The sequence below is a fragment of the Kryptolebias marmoratus genome, linkage group LG1, assembly GCF_001649575.2.
Source record: "Kryptolebias marmoratus isolate JLee-2015 linkage group LG1, ASM164957v2, whole genome shotgun sequence".
Taxonomy (NCBI): Eukaryota; Metazoa; Chordata; class Actinopteri; order Cyprinodontiformes; family Rivulidae; genus Kryptolebias; species Kryptolebias marmoratus.
The window spans coordinates 17,710,762-17,734,723 of NC_051430.1; the positions used below are offsets into that span (position 1 = coordinate 17,710,762).

Below are 23,962 nucleotides of genomic sequence, written 5' to 3' on the forward strand. Positions count from 1 at the left end.
CTACAACTGACCTTTGTCTATGCATTTTTGTTGTAGCAAAAGTTCCGATCTGAACTTCCTTTTCTTGGAGTTTGTTTTCCCCTAAAAGTTTAATAAAACGTGAACTTCTCTCATTAACATAATTTGCGCATGATGCTGTTTGGCCTCTGTCGGGATCCGTAGAGGAGGTGAAGCAGTCACGTGATCGGATTGCGATCTTGTAGTTCCTGGAACAGACAAAAACAAAACAAATGGCAGCCGACCAGCAGACGAGGACTGTTATCAGTTGACAGCGGCTTCGATCCGTCGAAATCGTATTTTAATTATGTGAACAACAATCTAAAAAACATTTCGGAGAATAAATCCTGCGTAACGAGCGAGCAGCTGGACGTTAGCCTAGCTTAGCTTGGTGGAGTTTCAACAGCAGGAACTCTAGTTTCGTTTTTCCAAAAAAACAACCATATTCTCAGGATACGATGTTTACTTTAAAGCTGCTTTCCTGACCTAGTCTGTCGGGGAATCTTCCGAAGAGGAAATATAATAAACAGGGTGCTGCTTACAGCCAGTGACAGTCCTTATCTTGGCAGCACAGACAGGACCCTCTGTTGGCTGTTTATCCGGGAAAAAAACAAACGATGACTTGTTGTTTTCAGCTGATCAGTAGCTTCCAAGTGATCGCTTCCACCAGGAGACTCTTCAGGAGGCTGTGTGTTGCTGTGATCTGAGCTGATGTGATACAGGCACCCAAAATGGAGGCTGTAAGGACAAAGAAGAGCAAAACAAAAAGCAGCGGAAAGTCTCAGGTGATCACACCAAAAACTGTTCTGTCCCGATTCTTTCTTTTTTTCCTGCTCGCATCTCCTACACACAGATCAATTAGGATCCACTTTTAACAAGTCTATTTGTGACATTAGACATGCCTTTGCATCCATAAGATCTGCCTTTCAGTTTTAGTGTTTAGTCCACCATATAGTTATGTGGAGAAGTTTTAAAGCTCCCCATTATTTCTCTATATTTTTCTTCCAAGGAACCAGGCTTTCTTGTGATCTTTTAAAGTGACTTTGATCAGTAGTTCTCCAGGAAAGCCTCTTTAAGTTCTTACTTTGGATTTTGTCTGCTTTTTTTGTCCGGTCCTTGTACCAGACCATGACAGCATATTTCACAGTATGTGCTTAAATGTTTTATTTTTTTTAAATGAACAAGGCAAAAGTCAGGTCTGAAAAACTATCTACAGCAGGTGAACAATATCTGAAAATCACGTTTTCAGATCTGATACAGGATCTGAGAGACGCATCACTCTTTAGTTGATCATCTCAACATTTTTCTTTTGTTTTCAGAAATCCACTTGTTGGCACTAAAACACTATTTTATGTCTCAAACAGTTTAATCTTTGGTAATTTTATAGCTTCAACTAAAGGAATTAAAAATATGTTTCATTATGCCATGTTGCTAAAAACGAGGTGTCCAATTATTCAATTTAAATTTGGTTCTTTGCTAAGTTGTCTCTGTAATGTGAATTTTTTTAATGCCTGAATAGGTCAGAGTTAAGTGGCTTAACAAACAAACAAAAAACAATCCTCTAAAAATTGTGAGATATTGGGCTGAAAGTAAGTTAAAAATAGACAAAAAAGCCCAAAGAAAAACTTTGGTAGACCACTTTAAAAGATAACAAGAAATAGATAGTATAAGCAGAACGGTAATATGTCATCAGCGTAATTGTTTTGAATTAATCTAATAACGTAAGTACATTTATTTTAGGAGCAACAATGTTTTGAGTAGTTATGTTTTTATTTAATATTCTGAAATTAAATGTGAAAAAAATCTTCTAAATTCAAAATAAGTCTGTGCATGTGGATGAACCTGTGTGTCTGAATAATAAGTTATAGTGATCTGCGCTTTGCTTGATGAGTAGTTTATAAAGTAAAGTTAGTTTTATGTCTGATTGTTTATGTTCTCAGCAGGTCAGGAAGCAGAAACAGGCTGACGAGGATAAAAGACCCGCAGCTCCATCTGCTCTCTGTGATGACGCCTCCAGCTCTGGCTTCACTGAGATCCCTCTCAGTTTGCCTCCTTCTCCTCCTCCTCAGGAGACCCAGGAGGAACAGGAGAATCCTGTCCAAAGCTCCGACGCAGCAGCACAACCAGCAGAGCCGCCTGCTGAGACGCAGCAGACCTCCTCAGCGCCGACCACACATACGTTAGATTTGACTACGACTCTGCAGTCAGGTCTGAACTTGTCAGCAGTGACACCGAAAGAGACAGTTCACCAAACAGAATCAGGCAAGGACGCAGAAGATGGTGGGGTGGAAGTTCAGGGGGTCGCTCCTAAAGCTGAACAACGAACCACTGAGCCAGAAAAAGACTTAAAGATGTGGAATCAGCCTGTTGTCGCAGAGTTTGACAACCTGAGTGCTCCTGCTTTGTACCCATCTCTTCCTAAACTGGAGGAGGGTTCTGTGATTCAGCTCTGTGAGGAAGCTGCAAAAATCTGTGGAAGGGAACCTGCAGTGTTGGCGCTTCCTGAGCAGGAATCTTCTCCTTTGACTCTGCAGCCTCTGAAATCTGTAGCTGAGCTGTCGAGGAGCAAACTGTACCCAGAACTACCCAAAACAGCTCCAGAGATGCAGGTAAAGCACCACAAGATTACATTGTGCTGCTGGGAACACAAAGAGTTATGTATTATCATAAATAATATTATATTGTAATTGTGTGTCTTCTGTTAATTATAATAAATAAGTTACATCATTAAAGGTTTTGTTACTTGTATTTATTTTTTTGTGTATAATCTTCTTCAGGCATTCTCACTGGAGCAGCTGAGTGTCTGGGAGCCAGGCGGCGGGTTGCGAGCGTGGCTGGAAGGTGTGGAGCTCTGCGCCGCCCAGTTCTGCGCTCTGGCCCGTCAGGAGAACCACGAACTGACAGAGCTGCTGCAGAACTACTGGCGCTGCCGCAGACAGCTGAGCCAGTCGCACACGCAGCTGCACACACAGTCGTCTGACTGCAGGAGCACACAGAATCGCCTCTGGAGCTTCAGAGATGAGCAGCTCACACTTCAGGTGTTTTATTCTTATTTATCTTTGAAACAGTAAACAAATAAAGCTTTATCGAGCATTTCTTTGAATTATTTTTTTTCCTACAGGGTGTGTGTGCAGACCAGTCTAAGGTGTGTGGGTACCATCGGTTCCAGCAGGCAGAGTTTAGTCAGACTGTTCTGGCCGAGCTGCGGGTTCTGTTTGACAGCTGCAGTGAGCTGCTCCACCAGAAAGTGGTGCTTCATGCCTACACCGCTCTGCTGTCACGCCTGCAGGTGGAATCATACCTGCATCGCCTGCTGAAAGGTGAGACCTTTAGAAAGCTTTCTTGTGTCAGGGTTCCAGTCACAGAGGGGTTTTTCCTGCTATTGTAAAGCAGACCCACAGTAGCTTTCGTTTTTCAGATTACTCTGGCAGCCAGTCCCAGCCTTGCTCTCTTCAACCTCTGAAAGAGGCCATCAGTGTCCTGTTTAGTTTCACACGCAGAGTCCTTGATGACACACAGTTCCAGACGGACATCCATCAGTGGCTGGAGAGACTGGTAAACACAGCTACACCATGTTTCAAACTTCACTAGGCAGTGGTTGAGATTTTTTTATTGTTTGGATTCATTTACCTGTTCCCGATCTACCTTCTGCAAGGTGGTCACCTTGTTGCACGTTGGAGGGTCAGAGGAGCACCTTTACCTGCTGTGCCATCTTTTATGCTGTCCTGCTGGGGTGGGAAAGTGGGCTACACCTTTCCTTCAGGTAAAACAGGGACATGTATATTATATTTTTATATATTGTTGTGTAAACAGTGAACTTGAGTTTTATTTATTTAATTTAATCTGCGCCAGATTCAGGTGTGGGGGAACAGCGCAGGAGTGCAAGATTTCATGCAAGCCTTAGCCATCCTCATGTCACCTGCCAGGTAAATATACGAGCTTCTTCAGCAGCTCACATCTGCCGACTGCGAACAATGGCCTTCTGTTTTGCACGAGAATCCCCTCACAGCTCTGGTTCCTTTCAGACACCGTGCAGAGTTTCTGGGTCACATGAAGCCATGTGATAGCCAGACTTCAACAACATCAGGACCCCAGTCTGGTAACTGGACCCTCGTCGATGAAGGTGGAGAGGAGGTACGCGTGTGAGCGGCAGCTGATTATTTTGTTTTAAAGACAAACAAAATGACTTCTTCACAGTTTTTAAATAAATTATGATCTAAATAAGGCAGCTGTGTTATTATGTGAGAGGATTTGAACTGTTCTTTGCCAGCTGTCAAAGGCAGAGGGATCATTTTTCTGCTTGAGTCTGGGTTCAGCTGTCTGTGCTGTTGGCAAAATATTTTGTAAACCACTGAACAAATTTTAATGAGGCTTTTTTAAAAGATGGTCATTGGATTGATCTACAACTGATGAACCTTTGGGCTCAACACAATTCAAGATGGCCGCCACAGCCAGCTGACCTTAGCAAACACAACCAGTTTTACAGATATCGAGCACAAATCTGGTGTGGTAGTAGCTGAGCATCATCCCCAATACATAGTTTAAGGGCATCTTTGCATCTTAGCATTAATTGTTGAAGTTAACTCTGATTGTCTGTAAGCGAAATATCTCATAAAGCACTGAACAGATTTTCTGCGGACAGTAATTATTGGCTGTACATCTACAAGTGATTACCTTTTGAAGTGAAACCAGTTCAAGATGTCCACCGTTATACCTCAGTGAATTTTACAGATATTGTGATAAATTTGGTGTGGTAGTAGTTGTGAGTTATTCATAACATATATTTCAAGCATTAACGGATCGTGTCAGAGCTCCCAAAGTATCACAGGAGATTTCAGGTCATTTTCAAGGCTTGACCAAAACGACTACAACTGTGTCATTTCTCAAAATAAGATTATCTTGGTCTACAAGTCTGGTATAAAAGGTGGTGGGCAGTATGCATTCCTTTGAGGAATACTAGACCTTTAAAAACTAAAAAACGAAACCCTCACAGTAATTTTATGAAAAACATTTTATGCTAATGTCTTTGAAACTGTAATCCTTTTTTTGTTTTCCTTCTCTTATTATGATGGGGTTTAATGTGCAGACAGCTTGTTATTTAGTTGTTTAAAAATGTGGATGGATTTTGAAAACAAAATGTTCTAATTTTTGTCCTGAAGCACTGAGTCACACTTAACACTGCTGAGAGACCGAACACCTTTGAATTTTTAAATATCAGTCTGCTTGCTTAAAACCACGACTGCTGCCAGAAATAATGCTGCATATGAACCCGGTGTCCTTTCAAAGTTTCTATCATTTATTTTATTTAGTCAATTATGATTTGATTTTCACACAGTGTTATTTAAAATAAAAACTGTTCTTTTCATCTTCCCAATAAAAGAGGAGTTTGAACAAGTGTCAGATAAGTCCACACAGGACTGAAGTTTGACCAGCATTGTCCCGTTGCTTTGCTTTCAGGACGAGGACCCAGAGACCAGCTGGTTGCTGCTCTGTGAGGAAGATCTCATCTCCCTGCTGAACCAGTTCCCCTTCCAGCAGCTTTACTCGCACATGCTGGGGATGAGCAAGCAGGGTAAGTAAGTCCATCTCCGCTGGATGTCTCGTGTTCGTATCGGGCGTGTGGTGGGAGCTGACAGACGGCTCTGTTTCCAGGTGTGTACGAGCCCCAGGCCTGCTCCAGTCAGAAGATGATGCGCGTCTTTGCCTTCGCTTCCTCGCTGATTGAAATCCTCTCCCTGGGTTTGCAAACGTATAACAGAGCACGGTACAGGCAGCTCGTCAAACGAATAGGGCACATCATACGGTCAGTGGCCAACTAACGGGAGCGACATCTGGACCAGACGCAGCAAACACAGCCGGGAAAACTCCAACGTTTCTCTGATCTCCTGTTCCTCAGGATGACGGTGTGCTACGTGAGTGATCACTGGGCCCAGTATGTGAGTGTGACGGATGCTGCTGGATCCGGCTCCCTCGTTCACTCCATGTCTTTGGACAAACTGCAGCTGGAATATGATCACCTCTTCCTCAGAGCTGTTTTACATGTTCTCAGAAACAAAAGGTGAGAGAAACTGGCCTCAAGTGTTCATCCTACCTGAAAGGAATTTGCTTTTGTATTTATTGTGTCAGTGCTGATTCACACTTTACATACTTTGTGTTACTTTACACATTCATCAAAACATTCAGCTCATTCATTAGACTTCTTTAGTTTCTTTAAAAAACAGTGCTCGCCCTCTTTTAGCTAGCCTTCTGCTAAATTTAGCTTTTAGCTAGTGTTCTGCTTCTTTTAGCTTCCAAAAACCCAGTTTAAGCTTCTTCTGCAAAATCCAACAAAGCCGTCCAGCGCTCAGCATTGACTCTGCATTTTCACAGAAAAAGCCATTTCATTTCTTTTGTTCGTTTACTGTTTCTTCCTCGCAGGCTGGGCATTTGGTTGTTCATGTCGGAGATGCCGTATGGGACTCTGTCCAGCTCTATGCTGTGGAAAGTCCTTTATGTGATGCAATGTGTAGAAACAGCAGGATTGGAAACACTCAGCTCTGTTGCAGACACACATTCCTGCATTCAAGCTCTCAGAGGTATCATTATACACATTTAACAAGTGCTAAATATATCCTTTAAACCTCAAATGTCTTTAACAAGCTCATGCTTTGTGTTAATACTCAGTCATGCCAATTCTTTTCTGTAAACTCGAATCTTACTACATTTGTTACTTTAGCTGTATTTAAGTTTAAAAAGTATCTTAAAAAATCTGCACTTTGCCTCAGTTTGATGTTGTCGTCTTTGTTTCCCGTGGCCGTTAACAGACCCAAATCACCAGGAGAGGTTTGAGCGATGGCTGTGTGAGGTGAACAGCTCCGATGGCATCTCCCTCCTCACTGCGCTCGCTCACATGGCCACACCCACTCAGCAGTTTGACCCCGCCTTCATCACAACCATCACTCTGCTGATTTATCAGGTAGGGGAAAGAGCTTCAAAAAGAGATACCAGAAGTATGACTGTGTATGTTCACACGCAGTGAGCATTTCCTCCATTATCATTTTGTCTACATGACAGTTTGTAGCTGCTGTACACTGTTTCTTTTTTTTTTTTGAGAAACTACTTTGGTTAAAGATGATCACTTCTTGTCCAATGCAAATCTTGTTTGACCTCTTATTTCCTGGTTTGCCCAGGTGTCTTATGTCAGTGTGTCTACCAGAGAAACTTACTCCAAGGTGGGGAGGGAGTTGCTGGCTGTCATAGCTTCAGCCCATCCCCACGTTATCTCCGTGCTCCTGGGGAGACTGAGAGAGACGATACAGACTGTCGGAATGGTTAGAGCCTCTTTTTTTTAAAACTTCAAGTAGAGTCGAATCATTATTTGTGAAACTGGTTGAAGTTTTAATTTTGTGTGGTTTAGATGGCTCTGTACTTGTGTAAAGAGCTGCCTCTGAGTTTGTGGAAGCCGCAGCGGGAGGAAATATCTGTGATCGGAGCCTGGCTGATCCAGCATCCTCTGTCTGCGGTGGAGAACCGGTTGGCTTGTGTTATCCTGGAGGGTCTCAACTGGGGTTACACACAGGTACTCATGGGTGCAGTGAATTGGTTCAGAACGTGACTGTGAGTTCTAGTATCTAACCTGTTCTGTTTTGCAGGACGGGTCTTTGGCGCTGCCCTCTGTCCTCCACAGTGAGGTGGCTCTGCTGGTGGCTGAAGCCTATCAGAAGTATCTCACAGATAAACCCTACAGTGGCCTCATATCAGAAGGAATCAAACAGGTGACACATTGTCACTTCTCAGATTGACTCTCACCTTCAGTGTTCATGTTCATGTTCTGCACTGTTTTCTCCCTCCAGGTGTCCTACCTTGCCAGCGTTCTGCGTTTGGGCGTATCTCCTGAAGCATCCTTCAGTCAGTGGGCGTGGCAGCTGCTGCTGCGGCTGAAGCTCCACGGGAATGCCCAGAACCCCAAAGGATCCTGGGCAGTGCCTGCTTTGGCGTCCAACCCACCTCCAGAACTTACACATGCTCCCAGCATGCACTCTGTTCTCAGGGCCGTAAAAGCAGGCCTCCCGATTGGATGCTACCTGTCACTTGCCATGACAGTAGTGGGACACAGGTTTGTTCTTGCATGCAATCTAAATATTTCTGTGAAATTTTCCTTTATAGTAAAAACTAGAGAAAAAGAGTCTTGAGTGCTGAATGACTGCTGAAAGCTAAAACAAGCAGACTAGAAGCTACAATTAACAAAACACTAGCTAAAAGCTAAAATTAGCAGAACTCTTGGTAAAAACTAAAATTCAGAAAATGGTAGCTAAAACCTAAAATCAGTTTAAGGGTGGCTTAAAGCTAAACTAAGCAAATCTTCAGCATAAGAAGAAAGAGCAAGTAGATTTCAGAGAACAATGTTTCTGAAGAAACTGAAGAGAGCTCCATGTGTTTCCTTGAGGAGATTTTAGGTAAATAAAGTTTAATATTTCAAAAAGTATAAAAATTACAGATACTAAAAGTCATACCTCACTATTCCTGATCAAACTTTTTGATACATGAATGAATAAAAAAGCACAAGAGTATGCAGAAGTAATTTGATTTCAAAAAACAAATGGAGGAAACTATAAACAGAAAATCAACTAATGTTTTCTTTTTATCTACAGACTGGAAAACTTTTGTACTGATGGAGTCGAATTGTTAAAAAGTTTGATTCAGTCCCGCTACCTGAGAGCGGCCGTACATCTGCTGGATAACATCCTACCTCCCACCTACCCTCTGAGCTTTTACCTGCTCAACAACTCTCAGTAAGGCCGAAAATGATCTGGCGTGTAGCACATAGAAGCTGCACTTACAGGATCTCCTGAACTAACCACACGGATCATGTCCTGTCTGTGTTAACGGCAGGTTTGTAAGCTGCATCCAGCTGTTCCTGCAGTACGACAGTGTTTGTCCTCAAGGCGTGACACAGCAGGTCACGCATCGAGTCGCACCACTTCTAACAGGAACCACTTACGGAGACAACGTCCGTCTGCTGAACAGTGTCATTCAGGTACATCAGAACAACTTAGATCATACATAGCAAATTTTAGGTCATAGGCCTATATTCAACGGAGGAAAATTGTAAGAATTTGATAAATATTAGGTACTCTAAAGGAAATGCAGAGACCAGTTATAACATAATAATTTCTTCAGCTTTATAAGAAAAGTAATAAAGAAGTGGTTAAAACTTTTAAAAGGAAGAAAAATTAAAGGTTTTTAAGATGTCGTTTATTTTTCAGAGTCACGTTGTAGAAAGCTCTCGACCTGGTCGTGTCGGAGCTGCTGCAGTGCTGGAGTTCTGGGTGGGAATTCTGACTCAGCAGAACTTGTGGTATCGAGACAAAACGGTCCTGTTCCTCATGGATCAGATCTGCTGCGCTGCCTTCACTCACCACCAGGAGGAATGTGTGCAGAAGCTCCTCTACCAGCAGCATAAGGTATTTACTGTGTTTGGTGTTGCATAATTTAAGGGCTCTCGTCCGACGCAGGTCCAGAATTTAACACCATATACTGCCTGTAGCAGAAATCTGGTCCCAAACAATTACACCAGTAAGCTTTCAATTGTTTCTGTTTTAATACTTCGTGCCAGAATGCCTTGGGTTACCATGGAGATCGGGGTCTGCTCTCCTCTCTGGTTGGCTGGATTGCTGGGAATGTCACACCATCCTTCATCGAGGGCCAATCCCTGAGTGGAGAAGTAAGATATCCTGAAGGAACAATATGCAATAAGTGCTATTCATCGTATTAGTTTATGTGATGCAGAGTGCAGAAACGGCCCGCAGGTTTCGGTCCTGACATCCCTGCTATTGACTGTAGGTTTGGTTTGTCTGGTTGGTGCTGAATATGGAGGGGCTGTTTGAGGAAGAGTCTCAGCTGAGACGCTGTGTCGAGCATGAGCTCCTGTCAGAGTCCAACATCTCCCCAGATCAAGCCTTAAAGGTAACCTTAAACCAAAGTGTTCTGGCGTTTTTTAAACACATTTAAAGACAACTTTATGACAGTAAATAAATATAAAAACAGACTGCTTTCATTTCCACAGTCCAAATGTATGACAGTACGAGTTTAGAAATTTATTGTCATTTAGATGACAGAGTGTTTCTGTGTGTGATCCAGAGGGCACAACAGAGGCTGAAGCTGCCAGTGGCCCCCTCTCTGCAGCGGCTGCAGGTGTACCGCTGGGCGTGTCAGGCCCTAGCCACCCCACCTGACCACCCCCTCCTCCCCCTCGTCTGGCAGAAGTTCCTGCAGCTCTACCTCAGGCAGCCCGGGCCTGAGTACGGGTAAGAGACACGCTCATGTATCAAAATCCCCAGCCAGAGAAACTGAAAGGAAAAACAAAAATGTATCTGCCTATGTGTCGCCCCCGGCAGGCTGGCTGCGGGGGGGTGCATCGGAAAAAGGTTCTTCCAGGCTTCTTCTTATGCCGCTTTGCTTAAAGATCTGAGGCAGAGAATACAAGAGGTGTCTGACTTCCACCATGCCGCCAGCCAGGCCCTCAGGGTGCCCCCGCTAAACACGCCTTCATCAGACACCCAGGGGGAGGAAACCCCCGGTAATGCCCAACCACTTTACCTCACTTCTCCTCAGCTCCACTCAGAACTGGTCAGGTAGGTTCCTGATGCAGAATAAGTGCATAAACAAACATTTTCCCAGTTATTTTGTAGTGTTTGTATGGTTTGTTTTATTCAAGCTCTCTGGTTGTTTGCCTGCAGGTTGTTTGGTGTGTTTGCCTTGTGGATGGATGATGGGACTCTGCAGAAGCAGGAAGTGTTCCTTCCCACTCTTCCACCTGAGTATGAAGCTCACAGACTGGCACAGGTCATGCAGCGACAACAGGTCAGTGAGTTTTGTGTGTGTGTTTGGGGAGTGGGGGGGTCTTACGCAGTTTTAAAAAAATGTTCCTTATAGTAACGCATTTCTCATACATGTTACTGTGTCGTGTTGTTTTGTTGCAGGAACTTTGGCTAGAATATATAGACCAGGAGCGTCTGCAGTACGATGAGAGGGAGGTTTTGTCTCTGTGGGAGAAGGTGCAGAGTGAGCCGACGTTCCTGCAGCCTCAAAGTCCAGGCTTCACAGACTACACCAGCCTCAACAACGGTGCGGACCACAAGTTATTGCTCTATATATATACCTGCGATGGTGACGTTTCTATGAGCAAAACTTTACCCGTAGTCATTAGATTTGTTTAAGTCGGATTTCTGTCTTTCTCTATATTCAGCGAAAGAGCGCATCCTGTCCAATCTGCAGAAGCATCCGGTTCCTCTTCAAGCTCCTGAGCTCCAGGAGCAGAAGGCTCCGGTGGCCGACGTTCCCGCCGCCTGTCTCTCTGACTTTAAAGCTGCTGCTAAACTCATACAGCAGGACCTCAGCATTTTGCAAGATCAGGCCAGGTACGTAGAGATAATTTTCATAGCATCAGTGATTAGAAGTGTACCCTAAAAAGCACGAGTTCTTTCTATAATACTTCATCTTTGTGTTAGGACTGCTGTTGCACGTGAAGCCCAGCAGGTGGCGATGGAGCAGGAGCTTCTCGAGGGCCTTCCTTTGCTTTTTAAGAACCAGCCAGAGCAAATAAGCATGAACCTGGAGTGTAAAGGGAAGGGAGGACAGCCTTGTCAAGGACCAGCGAACATCACCGTCACAGTGCGACCGCTCACACTGTATCAGAGTTGACAATTTGACAAACTGTTTTACCGTTTTGATTTGTTAACCGGTGTGTATTTGTGTGCAGTTTGAGCGTGTTCAGAGACAGGAGGCAGTGCACAACCAGATAACTTCGCTGCGCAGGGACATCAAGAAGCTCCAGACTGATTCTATGGCTCCTCCACCTCAAAGCTTGGCTCAAGCTGCTGTTCGCACTGAGAACTTCATCACGTCAGTGCAAACCGCTTTCAGCTCAATATAGAAAAACCAAAATACTTACTAGCTCAACTGTTAGAAGGCATGTGCTTTAATACAACAGGATCATTTTGACCTGTTTGTATGCTGTATTTTCTCTATTCAGGGCTCTTGTGAATATTTTCAAAGCCCAGAAATCTCCAGCTGTGCAGCAAGTTGGCGTGTCAGCTTTTTACCAGGTGGTCTCTTTTGTGTGTGAGGACACACTGCGGCATCCTCCAACACGGCAGTACCTCTCATCGTGTGTGGAGATACTGGGACAGGTGTGGGACCGCACAAACACATCATACACGTTCCAGTGTGTTTCTTAGTTTTTATCAGATGGAGATTTATGTGTTTGTCTCATGAACTGCTTTACAACTCGGTACAAACACTTATATGTTTTTGATTAACTGTATACTTTACAGACACATTCACTCTCTGCTATAAGAATAATGAATGGATGCTTCATAAATGTCATGCAGGGCAAATACATTCACATGCTACTGTAAAAATGTAAAACAGGGAGTCATCCTTTCAGCAGCAAGTGAAACAGTTTTGTGGTATTGTGCATGCATATTTTCACTCGTGTTTACTCTGCTGATTTGTGCATTTCTTTACATGGTAGTTTAGCAACCCCTTTGAACAAAATGTCTTGTTTTACAAATGCTGACTCACAGTTATTGAAGAAAACATCAGTAATAAAACCAAAACGTCAGCCTTAGAGATGTGGAATACCTTCATTTTAATAATTAGCTTGCTCCTCGTCATCTGACAACGCTTTAGATTGTCAGATGATAGGATAGTTACATTAAGACTGATCAAACCTGCACTCTAGGTTTAGTTTAACATTTAGCGGTGCACAATTAGAGACAGCATTCAGCACCTTTATAACAATAAATACTAAGGATATAATAATAATAAGGATGCTGCAGACATGACTTTCAACATGTCGGCCCAGAGCAGAATGTTTGATTTAAAGTTACTTTAGTTTGGAGACAGCCCATCACTGGTCAATGACTGCAGAAACCACTTCCTGCAGGATAGAAACTGAAAGAGCATTTCTGTGGTCAAATGGATGAAACTGATTGTTTATTCCTCAAGTAAAGTTCTGTTTTTTATAGCTTGCGTTTACATTTAACTACATTGTTTTGATTTGATGTTCAGGTTTTTATCCAGGAAAATGCAGAGGAGTGCGGCCGTGTCCTAAAGGCCATCCTGGAGCAGAGGCTTCTTTGTCCCCTCATTTCCCCCTTCTTCACCCCGAATGCAGCCCCCGACCAGTTCGTCTTCCTCTACCAAGACGTGGTGACGTCTCTTCACCTTGACACCGCTGATGTCATTTTCATGCTGCTCACCAAAGTGAGTCCACGTTCCCACACGACGAAGAAACATTGTGAAAGTGTTCGATACGCCTGCGTCGCTTCAGTTTGTTTGTCCTCTCCTGCAGTTCGATTTGTCCCATTGGCTGAACGAGGCTCATCCTGTGTTTTCGGAGAGAACCCGGTTGCTGGAGTTGGTCCATGGAGCTCTCTGCGTCTGCGGCCGAGACCCCGAGCCTGAATTTCTCACGCCTTTTCACCTTTTCACCAAACACTGGACCTTGCTTCTGTGCCACCATTTCCCAGACCACTACAGTGATTGCCTGCGTCTGCTCATGACCAGTGAGTTGATTTATTCCATCAAAGCAGCGAATGACAGGAAACATCATGGTTCTCAAATGCATAAAGTCAAATTCTGCTAACTACATAAAGCAGAATTTTAGAAGTTCAGGACTTGATGGTTTGTTTTTGTTATGGTGTTTGTTTCCATTGATGAGGTTTAAGAATGAAAGCTAACAAAAGAAGGGAGCAGAAAGGTCAGTTTGTCGTCAGCAGCATCTTTTTACTTCTTGTCTGTAATGTTTTGTAATGAGACTGCCTGATAATGTGCTGCGGTTTTCAAAGCAAAACCCCATTGTTCTTCTTTCAATGGATGCGAAGAAAACACATCCTTCCCTCTGAAATTATGCCTCCTACTTATTTTTTACAGACTAAACTGATTAATAAAAAAAAACCCTGAAGTTAGTTGAATGGATACATTGATGTAAGCAGTCAGTCCTGAATTAAAGCATGTGTCTACTGAAGTTTATTCATTCAGAGAAAATTTGTAACGATTCTTGACTGTTTGGATTATTCACTTTAGATGTTCGATGTGCAGTTTTTTATTTTTAACAAATGTATATTTTAATCCTAACAGGTTCATCAAACCAGATGCTGAGTCCAGAGTGCTGGAGAGTGACGTTGCGAGTGCTCGGCTGCCTGCCTCCATCCCGCAGCGCCAAGAGCAAAACTGAACCGTCCTTCAGCAGCACCGTCGGACCCTCAGTCTCTCCCTACAGACACCCCATCAGTCTCTCCCCTCAGCAGGTGCTGCTGAAATAAACTGCCCTGTTTGTCAGTAGTGAACATGTTCTATTTATTAGGTATTAAGTATTTATTCGTTTGCCAACAGGTGGATGAGACAGTCGACTGGCTGAGCAACTACTTCCTGCGAAGTCGTCTCAGTAAGCCCGACCTCCGCAGCTTCGGCCTCTTCTCCGCCTGGATTCCTTACATTAGTCACGTTGTTACCTTCTGGGAACATCTGATTGGTTGCATTATCAGCGTGCAGGTCAGCAGCTGCGCCAGAGAGACGGTGGGCAGCAGCAGAACCATGAAAGGTAACAGCAGATTGGCATATTACACCGAGGGGAGGGTTGGTGATTATTTGTAAAGTTTATGCAGAGCTTTAGTTCCCATCACTCTGAAAAAGAAATGTATTGTGTCCTCTCACAGCTCTGCAGGGCCTATATAGTAAGCTTGGGAAGTTATTTAAGCCCTGGATCTTTCCCCTGGACAGTGGTGAAGGCGGGTAAGTGTGGGACAACATCTGCTCTCATATTCTGTTATTTTTAAGATAAGGGGAGCTTTTATCGGAGTGGAGGATGTGAAACAGATGTGAGCTCAAACAGAACAGACTCTAAATTTGGCAAACCATGTGGAATAAAAAAAAACATACGCCACAAGATTTTTTTGTTTTGTCCTAGTCACAAACATTGGCTTATGGTGGTGTCATTTTTATTTTAGTTACAAGTTAAACATGTTTGTCTTTTATTCTCTTTTTCTTTTTGCCTCAGTAACATCAAGTGTTACCCCTGGCTGGAGACTGACGCGAGTGCAGCAGGAAATCTGGTTGGTTTGTACGTTCAGCTGACTGACGCACTTCACCACAAATTCAGAGGTAGGCTTTAAGTTCTCTAAGTATATACATTACTTTTTTGTTTCTTTGAATTTTCTGTTTATTTATCACATTTTACACACTGCGTACACATTACCGTTTCAGATCGCCTGCTGCCTGGTCAGAGAGGGGCTCTGTGGCTGTGTTTGATGCAGTACTGTGAGAGCTGCACCTCCCCCCGCACGCCTGAGTACCTGCTGTACCTGTACCACACACACCTCCGCAGCCTGCCCTGGAGACACCTGCATCCTGACACTCAGCTCATGGAGCAGTTCTTCAATGTGAGATACTTTGCCCTTAGACTCCAAGCCCCTGATCCCAACATTCACAGCACAGGGAAGCGTCTGACAAAACTTGTATTATTAGCAGGAGTTGAACACATATCAGATGTACTCAGTGTACAGTGTTGTCCCACGTGGCATGACTTAAATGATATTGGCAACAGCTCCCCGCAACACATAAAGGAAGTGGGTAAAAAAAGATGGATGGATGGATAGATTACTGATTGATTGACTGATTGACAGTCGAGATTTGAGCTGAACTTTGGGCCTTCCTTTACTTCCTACAGGTGGAGAGAGGAAGTCCCAAGAGCTGCTTCCTGTTTATGGGAGAACTGATGTGTGAAGTGAACTGGATCAGTGTCCTAAGTGACCACTTACAAACCCCCCCCAGCTCCACAACATATCCAGCTCTGACAAACGTGGCTACGCAGAAGGAGTCCCACACCATGTTGGTCTATCTGCTGTACATGCTCGTTTTTCTGGCAAAAGAGGAGCAACTCCTGAATAAACCGGTGAGTCCGGACTACTTTGAAATCGGATCAGAATCAGATTCCTCATCCCGTCACTCATTCATTTTACCTTGTTTTCCTCCTCGTCCTCTAGGACCCCCCTCTGCTCAGTCTGCTGGTTCAGTCCACCTCTCTACCCTGGCACCAACTTGACCTCTCCTCGTACCAGGGCATTCTGGGATATGTCAGCACCCACTACCCTCCGTCTCTGCTCCTCAGTTCTGATTCTGCTCCTCAGCTGCTGCTGAAGCTACTTCGCAGCACTGCAGGTCTCCACCCACACCCCAATGAAGATCCACACAAGGTGGGACAGCATAGTGCTTTTCATTTTCTAATTTTATGAAGAAAATCATATTTACTGAAACACTTTAAATGTTGTAAAATAGCATATTGCTACTGTAAATGGTGGATCTGGTACTTTTACTCCTTAATTTGTTGTGAAAAGTCAACACTGGGGTAAAATGAATAAGGATTTTTGGTATTTTTTTATGCAGAGATGAATCCTTAGATGCATATATATCAGAGATTTTTTGATTATTACTTAGTCGAAACAGTGACTGAAAATTAACGAATTTAGAGCTGTTTTATTCTGAATAAATTTCATGTTGGAGTGTTTAATAATTCACAAATCTCTGATATCAGCATCTCTGCTGCCCCTTGGCTGACACGTTTTGTGTGAAAGTGGGAGGTTTGGATCATCTGCGCTAAATTTAGACTTAAACACTTCAGTTTTCAGGGCCAGTATTGTATCTTGTAGTCAAAACGTGTTAACGTAACACTTCTTATAGCTGCTTTTGATGTAGAGTACCAAATTTGTACGTTTTGTGTTTAAAAAAAAAAACAACTGATACAATCCTCCATAGAACAGCTTTAGGGTTAGGTTTTCTTTTCAAACCTTGCTGTTAAGTAACCAAAAACAACAGAAATATGCAAGAAAAGCTTTGAAAAATTAATTAGTTTCACATACAATTTCTTGTAAACATCCCGCTACTTCCTCTTCTTCAGATAAAACTGTATTTTTTCACAGTATGAGTTAAATTATGAATTGCACAGTGCTCAAGAAAAACTAAACTTGTAGATATTTGTTCTTTCAGGAGGAGACCCTGAAGGCAGGAGGTTATGTTTGCTGGTGCGTGCAGTCACTGGTGACTCTGGAACAAGGAGGTGGCATCATCCTCGGCAGCCTGGAGGCTCAGCTGGAGACACTTCTGGAGAGTGTTGTTACGTTCAACCCTCCAGGTGAATCATCCTCAACAATCAAACAGCCTTTTTCATCAACAGCATCAACTAGAAATCGTTTTTTTTTTGGTCGCGGTTTTCCTTTGCAGAGGCGGGCCTGGAGCAGAGGCACATGGCATTCTGCAGCCTCTTCAGCGACGCGCTGGCTTTGCTCAACGGGGTGGGGGTCTCGACGGGCGAGGCTTTAGCTGCTCATGTCATTACCTGGCTGGACAGGAAGGGGAGGGGCTTTCCAATTCTGCCTCTTCTCACAGCCTGCTCGCGCTGCCTGGCGTCAGTGCGACACATGACGCGCATCATGGAGGCTTGCATCACAGCGCACTTTAGCCACGGTAAACAGTTGTTGTCGCATATGAGATTTGTTTTTCTGATTTTCTTCCTGTTGGCTTCAAGATGACAAAGAAGCCCCATTTTTGTCTGTGCTCACTTCAGCTGAGGAGGAGCCTATAGGTTGGGGCCCTGTGCTGGCATCCCTGCAGGTGCCTGAGCTCACAATGGACGACTTCCTCTCCGAGAGCCAATCAGGAGGCAGCTTCCTGACGCTCTACGCCTTCATCCTGCAGCGCCTCAACACTGAATGCACACAGGCCAATGACAGGAGGATTCTGGCTCTCATTACCACATGGACCACTCAGGTCTTCCCCAGGTCAGTCCATGATATCAGTTTATGTTCTCTGTAAGCTGCAGGCATATTAGATGTGTTGGTAGGAAGGTTATTTTTTTGTGTCCAGTGGTCCAGGTGATGAAGCCAAACTGTTCCTGTGGTGGCACAAAGCACTGAATCTGTACGTGGAGCAGCTGCAACCTCAGGCAGGTCACACTGAAGTGTCAGGAGTTGTCATGGGTCTGATGAGCCTGCAGAGCAGGCTGCTTCAGCTTGGCGAGGAAAGACAGAACTCTGGACTTCTGGGAGCCATAGGCCTTGGGAAGAGGTCTCCTGTTTCTAATAGGTAATTCATTTTAAGAGCAAATCAAAACAACCAGAGCCCAGATTGAGTAAAATAGTGATTAAATTAGGTCGTTGCGCATATACATCCAGGTTCAGAGTGGTTGTTCGCAGTTTGGCAACATTCCTGTCCATCCAGATGCCGGAGACTGAGCTTAGACTCCAACCCACCCCCGACCTGCAGCTCTCACCAAAAGCACAACAGGTATGCGCTAAAACTCACTGTTTCCTTATACCAGCCTACAATAAGCTCCTAAAAGTCATTTGAATTTCCTGGTTTCTCTCAATGGCTACAGATGCTGGGGATGCTTGAGGCCATGTCCAGCAATAAGCAGTACGCCGAGTTGGAGGAGCCTTTGAATAAGGCTGTCCAGTTCATCCGCTACCCAGGACACTGTCTCAAAGATGGCCCCCGCCTGCTGGCCCTGCTCGTCAACCTTTTGTACTCAGACCTCAGATACCTACACATCATCCGTTAACTTGGACATAACCCGCTCCCTGTGAAGGATGTAAAATCTTATTTGAGCACAAAGTTTTCAAATAGTGACACTGGTACTGAATCGCATTTGTTTTTTTTCTATCACTGAGGACTTTGCATGGCTGAAGTTGACATTGTGAAACAGAGTCTTGTTTGACAGATAATGGATCATGAAGCTGGTCAGAGGTCGAAGCAGTTTTTTTGTGCTCATCTCTGACGTTTTTAGCACTTTATCCTCTTCTCTTATCTGTAATGCCTTGTTGCTTTATTTACCTTGCCTATAGATTTTTTTAATCACCACGGGTTTTGCTTGTGATTAGGGAAAGAGTTGCGTATATTTATTGAAGCAGAAGTCATAAATCAGAATCAAGCACTGGTGCGAGTTTCACACCGGCATGTGGAATCTAACAAAAAAAAAAGATGAAGGGCAGATTTCTTCAGCATGTTTAGTACCTTCTTCAGACGTGCCAACAAAAGCTTGTGGACAGTGTTTATTGCCTGATAAAACCTATTTTCTGTCGATGCCACAATCTGACACATTTTGATACTACGTACTGTACACCTACAGAGGGACATGTATGAAGCCATCATCCTCTGTAACACATTTGACAGTATTATTCATGTTAAACCAAAAGTGCTCTCTCTCTCTCTCTCTCTCTCTCTGAAACCTTTTTGTTTTATTAGCCAAAGAGACGTTAATTTTACCGGCTCGTTTTGCCTAAACTCTCCGGACCATTTGCTCTGGTTTCATCCGACTCTGTTGTGTCCTGAAGCAGCAGCTTAAAAAAAAAAAAAAACAGCCACCCTTACTAAAGTGCACCCAGCTCCTCGTACAGTGTGCCACTCCGCTTGGCTTTCTTATGAAGTGCTACATGCGCTGTAATTCAGATGGCGAACGCTGGTGGTAGTTTTCACAGAGAAGGATGCCATGCTGCTGGAGCCCTTATGTAATTTGGTTTTCATATACTTGTTTAAAGATAAAAGCGTTTTTTTTTTTAAAAGAACAGCGCATTCAAGAGACTTTTCATGTTTAATTACCCTCATCGGCTCACCACTTCTGTTGCTCTGTGCCATTTCAGAAACAATCGAGCTGCACTTCAGCAGCGTGAAGCTCGCCTTATTCCGGTGATGTTATGTGAGGAGTGTTAATGTCAGAAGCATTTTTTTTTTAATGAGTCACTGATCAAGAATTAGTCTGTTGGGCTGTGGGACGAGGAGCTACAGAGCCAAGCTGCACAAAGGAGACAAGACGAGTAAATAAAGTGAACTGATTGTATCGTTGTTGGTACTTAACTGTTTAATGTATAAGTTTATCCTACCTTTGTGACAGGCTGCTGGTAACAAAGTGCCTAAAGATACTATTTAGAATCGATTCTTTACTAAGCTGTCTGTTACGTGTCAATACAACGCTGGATCATCTCTTGAGTTTAGGAGATTTTTTATGTCTGAATGACAGACATAAAAAAAAAATGGCAGACCTAAGTTAGAATTAGGTCTGCCAAAAAAAACAAAAAAAAAGTAACTGAAAATAGTCCAGTACTGAACTTAAAATGAGTGAAGAAGATTTTCAAATAGCCCCAAGAACTATTTATAAAGACAATTTACAATATTATATGAAAAAAAATAAAGAAATGAAGGATGACTATCCATCCATCCTTCCTTTCTTAACAAAGGATCCAGTGATTGACATCAGTACAGATTTTTTTTAGACTTCGGACACTCAGCAGATTTACATGGTTTTAACAGTCTTGTAATCTGTCAGCATTGATTGTTATTCAAACTCAGTGCAGGCGCGCGTGAGTGGTCCTAAAATTAGCTTTTGTTGTGCATAATATGCTGCTGTTGGTTAGGCCGAAGTTACACTTTCTTTGTTTCACAAGCCTGTTCTGACAGGCATTATTGCAGAGTAATTTGACATGTTATTGTTTGTTGCAAAGGTACGCTGCAGGCCCCTCGCTTTAAAAAGCAGCTTGGAAGGGGGGGGGACTCTGAATCCAGGGATGTGCTTCTGTGTGTGTGTGTTTTTTTTATACATTCAGCCTCTTTATTTGACACTACATCTACCAGGGAGAAACCTCTCCTCAGGCAACAGTGGTCTCTATGGTTACAGGACGAGTGAAATGAGAAAGAAAGGGTACAGGAATATGAAGCTTACATTACAGAGCGAAGCGGAGAGGAGGTGGGAGATGCTTTCAGACGTTCTCTGCTGCCTCCTCGTCCTTCGTCTGATGTCTTTCTCACCACTAAATCAACCATCTGTTCTATTGTCTCTCAGTTCTGGTGGTGAAGTAGATTCTATCCAAGTTACAAAAAAAAAAAAATTGCTATTGCTCTTAAATTCTTGTCCCATAGGATGGTTCATCCCCCGTGCATGCACACGTACAGCGTACATGTGCACGTGCTCAGAGGACTCGGTGCTGAGACAGTATTCCTGGCAGACACATCACTGTCTGGCAGATTCATGTCACCATGGAAACCCAGCATCAGGTCAGGAATAGCTGTTCCCAGACTGTTTCAGTGCACACTCAGCATCAGAGCGGCGCATTGATGAGCTCTCAGCAGTCATCACTGGCAATTAAGATGCAAATATAAACAAACATAGGTGCAGAGATGTGATTAGTCCTTAAAAGTGGCTCAAAAGTGCACAGATTTCTGCCTTTAATGAGCACGGACTGTTGGTTTTGTAATCCGTGTGCTGTTGCTGGCACAAACTGAGCCAGACTTCATAACTCGCTTTGACCGGATGAGTGTTTTGTTGGGCATTTTAGCATGTTTCAGAGTGACAGGTTGAGTTGGGGCGTCTGCATGAATAAAAGTCGACTCCAAACCAGCTGCTTCTCCGTGACAGCTGCAATGACCAGAAGTCCATTCCTGCTGCCAGAACTCAGACACCGAAGCTAGGATCGTCTCTAAGATTCCCTTATACAGCTTCGGCCACACAGCACATAAACTTCTCTGCATTCTAACTCTGTTTTCAATGTAAATCTCGCGTCCAAGAAAGTGCTCCCAGCATAATTGCGTATGTCAGACAGACTCTTTTCATCGAGACACCCACTTTCCTCACACCTCCTCACCACTCCGGTGACTCAAACTTAAATGAGTTTTTAGTTTTCTCTCTGCTCTTCCCCCTGCGTTGACCAATCAGAGCAGGAAGCGCTTCAGCCTGCTGAGTGTACTTTCCTGTGCACTTAAAGATAAAAGTCATCTATAATGACTTGGCGCTTCACCGGTGTTGTAATAATGTGATGTTTTTTTCCTGGAGGTTGGGCAGGCTACTCGTTGATCAGCTCAGGGCTGATAACAGCGATGAAGTCAGCGACAGATAATTAAATGGTTGTTTTCGGGCTGTACTGTGCAAATCTCACTATTGTAAATAACAAATGGGGGTAAATTTAGTTCAGAAAGCTTGTGTTGACTCATTTCTGATTGTGTGAAAGATGAATCAGAGCCTTGAAGTAAAAGTCTCATAGTTAACTAAATTTAGTCTCAGAGAAAGGCATGGTGGATAAAAATCCAAAACTTTCAAAGTAAAATGTCATCTTGGAAATGTTAAAAAAACTGAAATCATAGATATTGTCACAGAAACATTCTTAAAGTAGCCCACAAAAGTTATTTTACTCAGTCAAGAAAAATGTCCACTGTGGTTTTTGTGTAATATTGTATTATAAATAATTATAACCCATCTGATCGTGTAAAAATATTTTATTCTTGATTCTAACTGCAACAAATGATTAGTTTGGTCATAAAATATTTTCTCCAGGAATTGACCAGTTTGTAAAAATTCTGAAATAAAAGTGATGATTATCAAAACTCTTGTACTTTTTCTCTCTATAAATAAAGTTATTAATGTGTCCATGGCACAAAGGCATCTTAATTTGTTAGAAAAATCCCCAATCAAAGGAAAACTTTTGGGTTTTTTTTTTCATTAAAATGCCAAAAACGAAGCGAAGAACAAAAACAAAACATTATTAGGTCCTTCAATTTTTTCCTCATAGCTTGTAGTTTACTCAGAGTCACTATAGCAGAGTCTTAAGATCATTTCCTAAATAATGATGCTTTAGGTTTCTTGGTTTTATTTATTTTTATATGCTCTTTAAATATTTCTAAATGTATTTATTTATTCAATTGTTTGTTCGTTCATTGTCTTTACACTCTAAAAACTGCTGGGTTAAAAACAAACCCAATATGGATTAAATTTGGACCGAGTCATCCCTGTGTCCTTATAAGTCAGTAGGTTTGTCCCAGCATAGCTTACTACTCTAAAAAATTGAGTTAAAATGACTAATTTGTTGAGTTAGAGCTACTAAAAAGAGCAACTCAAAATCTGCCTTATTAGATAGGCTGTATTTGGATTGTTGAGTGTAGCGTAACCCGCCTTGCACCTTACTCCATTCTACATATAGTGGGCGGGTTTTATCACAGCAAGGCGATCAATTCGCCTCTCCTGTCATTTTGGCGACACCTAACGATGGAGGACATCGAGGTCATGGTATGCCTAGTTTCTCAATCAATGGTTAGTCATACACAAGTTAAAGTCAGCCAGTGAAGACTTGAGTTACAAAACAAAGTGGATAAAAGCAAGACTGTGTCGCCGGGTCGACCCGAGTAGGGCTGAGTTGAGCCAACGGGAAAAGGGCTTTACAACTTGAGCTAACGCTTTTTTCAGGAACCCAAACCGAAGGTTGAGTACAAACTAAAACTGTTACCAAAGCTACCCAAGTTAATAGTCTTTTTTACAAGTTGGTTTTACCTTCTTACCTTTTACTTATGAGCCCACATTCTAAGAAGTCCGGTCCAAACTGGTCACCTTTTACCTTAAAATGGTGGACTGTGGAGGACTGACACGGCTCGTCTCCAACCCAACCTGTGACCCAACAACTTTAACGTTGTCACTGAGTTCTCAAACCAACCCAGCAGTTTTTAGTGTGTGGATCCCTTTGGAGGCTGCTGGTTTAGTTGGTCTAAACTCAAAGTTTAGGAGGTGAAAGGGTTCAGGGTGCTGAGGTTGTATGAAGTGTTATGATATTCTGGATAGTGTTGGTTATTTATTTAATAGATCTCATTTTAAGCTCAAACATGGCACCGCTGTCAGTGATGAAGACATAAAGGGTGTAAGGGTGTGTATGTGTGTGTGTGTGTGTGTGTGTGTGTTGATTTCAGTGGTTTCTTGTTTGGGGATGTGACTGCATGATTTTGATTTTGTCTTCACAAAGATAGAAGATGAAGGTGAGGGTGTGTGGAGTCATCATCACATGACTCAGCGGTCTGTACCGACTCCATCCAGGCACAAGGCACGACTGTACGGTCACGCGCACGAACACCTACTTTTTTTTTTTTTTAATTCAGGCTATAGAGAATCCAAACAGGA

At 43.1% G+C, this 23,962-nt stretch overlaps 1 protein-coding gene and 1 long non-coding RNA gene across 3 annotated transcripts; one reads left to right on the plus strand and one right to left on the minus strand.

The window, feature by feature from the left end:
- Positions 1–40: 40 nt before the first annotated feature.
- LOC119617001 lies at positions 41–674 on the minus strand. Its single transcript, XR_005233135.1, has 2 exons — positions 540–674; positions 41–206 (listed from the first exon to the last, which is right to left on the minus strand). It is a non-coding gene; the product is annotated as an uncharacterized LOC119617001 (long non-coding RNA).
- On the plus strand, positions 198–20,102 carry epg5 (ectopic P-granules autophagy protein 5 homolog (C. elegans)). Of its 2 annotated transcripts, none has more exons than XM_017413835.3 (45): positions 198–782; positions 1,938–2,606; positions 2,775–3,035; positions 3,119–3,317; positions 3,416–3,552; positions 3,653–3,760; positions 3,850–3,923; positions 4,023–4,131; positions 5,455–5,569; positions 5,650–5,800; positions 5,894–6,055; positions 6,415–6,572; positions 6,801–6,952; positions 7,167–7,307; positions 7,394–7,555; positions 7,629–7,751; positions 7,830–8,092; positions 8,628–8,768; positions 8,869–9,013; positions 9,243–9,440; positions 9,593–9,700; positions 9,820–9,942; positions 10,117–10,283; positions 10,374–10,610; positions 10,716–10,839; positions 10,959–11,103; positions 11,225–11,396; positions 11,487–11,649; positions 11,738–11,880; positions 12,011–12,167; positions 13,051–13,245; positions 13,334–13,547; positions 14,122–14,291; positions 14,377–14,584; positions 14,700–14,775; positions 15,041–15,144; positions 15,247–15,422; positions 15,710–15,934; positions 16,026–16,235; positions 17,026–17,170; positions 17,260–17,502; positions 17,603–17,816; positions 17,902–18,120; positions 18,210–18,321; positions 18,413–20,102. In XM_017413835.3, the coding sequence occupies exons 1-45, from the start codon at positions 729–731 to the stop codon at positions 18,593–18,595; spliced, it is 7,755 nt and encodes a 2,584-aa protein (XP_017269324.1). In that variant the 5' UTR covers positions 198–728; the 3' UTR covers positions 18,596–20,102. The 2 variants fall into 2 exon arrangements, with proteins under 2 accessions (XP_017269324.1, XP_017269325.1); XM_017413836.3 differs by having other exon boundaries at positions 1,941–2,606.
- Positions 20,103–23,962: the final 3,860 nt, after the last annotated feature.

Bases quoted from the DNA above. Each gene is read 5' to 3' on its own strand.
- epg5 (XM_017413835.3), top strand. From the start codon at position 729: ATGGAGGCTGTAAGGACAAAGAAGAGCAAAACAAAAAGCAGCGGAAAG. The intron at 7,752-7,829 runs GTGACACATTGT...TTCTCCCTCCAG, and splicing joins TATCAGAAGGAATCAAACAG to GTGTCCTACCTTGCCAGCGT. The intron at 14,776-15,040 runs GTAAGTGTGGGA...TTTTTGCCTCAG, and splicing joins CTGGACAGTGGTGAAGGCGG to TAACATCAAGTGTTACCCCT.